The sequence below is a fragment of the Austrofundulus limnaeus genome, unplaced genomic scaffold, assembly GCF_001266775.1.
Source record: "Austrofundulus limnaeus strain Quisiro unplaced genomic scaffold, Austrofundulus_limnaeus-1.0 Scaffold175, whole genome shotgun sequence".
In the NCBI taxonomy this organism is placed as follows: Eukaryota; Metazoa; Chordata; class Actinopteri; order Cyprinodontiformes; family Rivulidae; genus Austrofundulus; species Austrofundulus limnaeus.
The window spans coordinates 537,668-543,239 of NW_013952577.1; the positions used below are offsets into that span (position 1 = coordinate 537,668).

At 35.9% G+C, this 5,572-nt stretch overlaps 1 protein-coding gene across 1 annotated transcript in view; it reads left to right on the forward strand.

Annotated features, from left to right (window-relative positions):
* Window positions 1–5,313, forward strand: part of LOC106524063 (opioid growth factor receptor-like protein 1) — a gene marked incomplete at its 5' end in the record, with an annotated part of 8,727 nt that extends 3,414 nt beyond the window's left edge. The window contains 7 exon segments of the mRNA XM_014017701.1: window positions 240–302; window positions 384–416; window positions 921–975; window positions 3,402–3,480; window positions 3,555–3,621; window positions 3,698–3,846; window positions 4,410–5,313. Of these exon segments, the coding sequence (XP_013873155.1) occupies window positions 240–302; window positions 384–416; window positions 921–975; window positions 3,402–3,480; window positions 3,555–3,621; window positions 3,698–3,846; window positions 4,410–4,800 (837 nt within the window). The 3' untranslated portion in view covers window positions 4,801–5,313.
* Between the last annotated feature and the right edge of the window lie 259 nt (window positions 5,314–5,572).

Sequence of the window (5,572 nt, forward strand, 5' to 3'; positions counted from 1 at the left end):
AATGTGGAATGGCACAGGGACAAATACTTTTTCCCTGTGCCATTCCACATTATTGGAATGGCAAATAACTTAATTTCTGGACATGTATGGTTTGATTTCTTTGTATGTATGGATCACTTGGGTTGTTACCGACATCTGGTGAAAATTTCATGTCATTAGCACCTCTAGTAATATATTTACTGAGAAAAATGTTGACGTGTTCAATACTTATTTTTCCCACTGTATGTTTCCTTTTGTAGTATAAGTTCAGCAGGTTTACAAATGCTGCTATGGACATGCAGAACTACAGACATGACTATCCAGTGAGTCAYACACACATACACTCGTTCTATGTTCAAATTCTGAACGTAATGGTTTAATTGTATATGCAATGTTTCCTTCAGCAGCAAATCAACACCAGGAAACAACAGTCACCTGTAAGTACAAGTCAGTGTTTTAAAGAGCACCTATTATGGTTCCTTGAACAAGTTAGGATACATTCTGTGGGCTATACAAAACCTTGTCATTAGATGTAATACACAAAATCATTCATAACTAAAACTTACCACCATCATCTGCAGATTTGTGAGGAACAGTAGGGACAAAAGTTTCCTTCAGCAGAAAGTCTTTGGGAAAATCCTGCTGTGTACTGGTTGAAGTTTCCAAAGAAGTCCATCGTGAAATTATTTACAAACTACAACTCTCTTTGGCAGTATTGCTAGAACATTGCCATCAAACTAAAATAAAACCACGCATCTCTGTTCTCCATGACTGTTGTAAAAACAGCAGAACTAACATGGGCGGAGTCTCCAATTGGTACAAATAGACTCAAATTGAAGCAAAAAAATGTAAAAAAAAGTTAATTTTGTGTAATTTTTCCTCTTTAAACTAATTGTATACTTTTTACTGCATTAAAGTCGAATTACTTTTTTCTTCAATAGGATGGGAAGCCCAATTTACAGTTCTACCTTGGAAAGGCACCATGTTTACCAGACGGTAGGCCTGTACACATTGTATGATGTTTGTGTAATGATTAGGACCTAAAGAGACAAGGCTGGTCCAGCTTCAAATCAGAACAGTTAATGGTTGGAGCTGAAGGTTCATCTCCTGCTTTTGAAGGCGAGAGACAATAAGGTCTTTGCCTGTGTGTGTGTATATGTGTGAATATGTGTGTTAATTCTTGTAAAACGTTTGTCAAAATACACAACTGGTCAAAAGTTTTTGAACACCCTCATTTTTTCAGTTTTTTTTATTTGATATTCAAGCACCTTAAGTCCAATGAACAGCTTGAAAGGATACAAAGGTAAATGCTGAACTTTCCACCATTTTTTGAGTGCGTTGTGATGGTGAAGGAAATTGGACTCTCAAACATCTTGACTTTCAGTTTTGGGTAATGTTACGTTTTTTTAAACATCTGGCAGTTCAGCACTTACCTTTATGTGCTCAAATAGCTAAAGTCAGGTGTGGTAGTGTGTTAGTAGCTGAGAGTCATCCTCAACATACCCACATGTCAACCAGATGTGGGCCAGGTCTGGCAATGATTGTACTGATGGCATGCAATAACTGGCCTGGTTGTAGTTTGATTTATGTGGTGCTGGCCCATCCATGGTTCACCTCTGGTTTTGTTTATGTGGCCTAGTTGTGGTTTGGTTTGGGTTGTGTTGGCCCATGCATGGTCCACATTTGAGGCAGAGTATTAGTGCATTGTATGGGGCCAGAGCTGGGCATGACTAATTTTACTGTGTGGATGGTCTCAGAGCATTGTTACAGCTCGTTAAATCTCACAAGATTACATATATTTCCATTTACAAGATTGGCTCAAAACAGCTGCATTTCCATTTTCTCTCGGCTCGAGACATTTTTAGTTTAAAACACAGGCATGAAAGATGGTGGGCGATAGGCATTCTATAAATGCTTGGCCTTTCATTTATATTCGCTTTGAATATTATTTCAGATCAGACAATAGGAATCCAAGATATTTTAGTTCTCGTACATTTAGACCAGGTTTGAAACTCAGCTTGGGTCTGTCAGTGAGGAGTTCCTCTGTGCTGTGTTGGGTGATATTGGCAAAAAAAAATCAATCACGATTCATTTGTGGCATTAAGCAGTAACGAATAATATCACGATTAACAGATGACAATTACACTTTCATGTTTTTGACTCTAAATCAGTTACTGTGTTCTAAAATTATACTTATATACCATCAGTCAAACTAACTTCTTCATTTTAACAAGTTAACAGTAAGCTGTGAATTGAAGCAATTTTTCACCAATAAGGAGTGGCAGCAGATCTTTAGTAACACACTGAAGGAACTTTTGTAACTGATTAACTGCATGTTAGATGCACTTTTGTATTTTATACTTCCTGATCATTGCAGTCATAAGGTTAAACCAGTTGGTGTGCATTGTGTTCTGTCTGTCTGTATAAACAAAACCTGGTTATGTTCTACGTCTGACGTAAAAGGTAACACCTTTAGGTGTGTAACCAGGAAGAGCCTGAAGAGCTTATAAAGTCGTTATTATAGAAGAAGTTTAGAAGTGTTTATTAAAAGTGTTTTGCAGAGTCTCTGTTTAGATCCAGACTGGGCTGACTTTGTTTGGGTTTTAGTTCAAGGCCTTACGCTTAGGCCTGTGCTGAATGCTGTGCTGTATCAACCTGACTGGAGTCAGATGAGAATAAAGTTTTGAGAAGAAATCCAGTGGATTCCTGCTCTTATTCAGACGTGTCATTTTTGAACAGCACATTTTTTTCTATAGCACCGTACCACACGTGAGAGTGCATCACACAAAAACAAGTCATGTGGCACTGTGCATTATTTGCAAAGAGGCAAATAGTTTTTCAGAAAATTAATTGCGCACAATTTGATTTTGCCCAACCCTACTCTGTAGCTGTATGGGTTTTATCCAGCTTTTCCAGTGTCCTAAAATTATGCATTTTCGCTTAAAGGGATAGTCCAGTAATTACTTTGTTGAAAAGTAACATTCAAGTAATATACCTTACCTGTCATAGATACCATTTTAAACAGAGATTTCTAAAATGGCATTTGCATGAAATCTTGGATATTAGAGTTGTTTTAAGTTGCAGCAATTCACTGACATAAATAAATAGAATCATATGACAAATCGTGTAATGTCTTGAGTTCACAGTGTTTACAAGAAAAATAAAGTCAGTGAAAATGTTGGAAATATTTTGCTTATTAAGCTTTTTTTACGTTCTAGTATTTTTTATTTAAAGTTGCACATTCAGGTTAATGAGATTTGTTTTATCAGTCTTTATCAGGAAATATGTTTTAGCTTTTGTAAACCTTTGCATGAATTCTCCCAGTCTTTATGATTATAATATATACATCTGTTTAATTCTAATCTGTTTAGGTGTTTATATCATAAATCTGTTTATGTATTTTGTCTTGGATTTGTTAACAGGTCTCTACATAGATGAAATCCACAACACTTGGTGGGGAAACTATTCCAAACTAGAATCTGTGCACACCTACATTCAGTGGTAAGCTTCTCTTTGATTACAGAGGCAAAGTAAAATATTTTGATCTGGCTTGTAATTATAGTTTTCTTTCAAAGGTTGTTTCCTCTGCAAGAACCGGGGATGAACTATCAGGCCAGCACACTGACAAAACAAGAAATTCAGGTAACCTGGTGAAAGAGAACAGTTTGAACAAACGTGAGATTTAAAGTTTCAAACTGAAGTTCTGCATTTCCTTTAGGATTTTTGTCAAAACTCCCWGGCAAAATATAATCTCCTGCAGTCATACAAGCTCATGTTGGATTTCTATGGCATGGCGTTGAAAGATGAGAAAACAGGWGCAGTGAAAAGAGCACCGAACTGGAAGGAAAGATACAACAATCTTAACAGGTAAACTATCTCCACAGTTTAAATTGCTTGTGATGGTGACTTTTTGTAATAAATATAAATGCATTTTTTGAAAGGYAGCATTGAAAAACATAATGCACAAAAAAAATCACACCACTGAGATGAACACTTGATATATTTGCATGAGTTGCAACAGGAAGTGATGACAAAGGGGAATGTCTGCATGTGAACACAGCATTGCTACTTCTAACAACAGATTGTAGAGAAGAATCTGATGTTTCTTTAGATTAATTTGAGTCACTATCAGAGATGAACAGAGTTAAATTATTTTTGTCAAACAAAAACCAGGGAGTTCTTTTTCTTACAGTTCTTCTTTGATGTCACTTCCTGTTTCACTTTAGCTGAGCCAAGTTCAAAAGAAAATATGCCAATTATGTGACAGAATGGGTAACATCYGGTGTATTATGCCAAGTTTCTTAAATATAAAGACGTTTTCTTTTACTTTTTGTGTTTTAAGGATATATTTTAAACATATTTTGTGGTTGGTTCGCACTCTTAGTGCAGTTTTTTACCTTTTTTTTAAATCCAATTTGATTATTCTTTAGTCACACACATAACAATCTGCGCATCACCCGCATCCTGAAATGCCTGGGAACCCTGGGATATCCTCTCTACCAAGCTCCTCTGGTCCACTTCTTCCTGGAAGAGACTCTCATCCATGGAAAACTTCCAGCTGTCAAAGAAAGTGTCCTCAACTACTTTCTGTTTGCTGTTCTGGATAAGAAAGAGCGTAGAAGACTCATAAAGTTTGCTTACGAAAATTACACTCCTAAAGAGGAGTTTGTGTGGTGCCCAAAGAAAATCCAGGAGGTCTGGTCACGGATGCAAGACGAAGCCTCCGGTGTTGCATCCGATAGTGATGTAGAAGCCAGAAACAATGAGCAGAACGAACCGACTGGTGAAAATAATGGTGATAATTATGAAGAACTTGTGTAAAATCTAAATCAAGGTTGATAAAAATGTTCATGCGTGTAAAGTTTTCAGTGGAGTTTACTTGCAAGGTTTACTGAGCTGTACACAATAAATGGACAGATGTTAATGTGGTTCATCAGAAAACTACATATTCTTTATTTCTCATTTATAGTTTGTTGTTTCTTTACCCTTACTGATCTGAAGTAATCTGATCCTGGTGGAAATGTTTACACAAAGTGGAAGTGTCCATGGTGTCGATAACAGACATCTGAAGTACYGACAGAATCACACACTAAGGATGATATAATCATTGTTTCTGAACTTTACACTTTTAATTTCTATTTTTCATTCCTGCAATACTTCTTATCCTGTAATTGTGTTTGCATTAAAGAAGTAGGATTGTATATGCAATTTCAATTATTTAAATTTAAACAAGATTTTCACTAAAAATGTTTTTAATTTTGTTCAAATTGTAAATCTAAACTGGAATGATCAGGTGTTTTTGTTAAATTAAACTGTTTTGCACTTCTCGTTTTACTTGGACCAATCATTTTTCAGCCCTTGTGAGGTCACACAACCATCAAACTGAGCTCATAATGTTGATATAAAACTCACGTACTGCAGGTTTAAAACAAAGTAAACAGGTAGAAAAATTTGATCCTCTCCACTAAATGTTGGTCAATATAAAAAAATAACTTGGAAAGAGTTAATCTTTAGAATGCATGGTTGAAAGGACATTTGTGGTTTAGACATACAGTTTAGACTACARGAATTTATTGTTCAGAAACATTTTGCT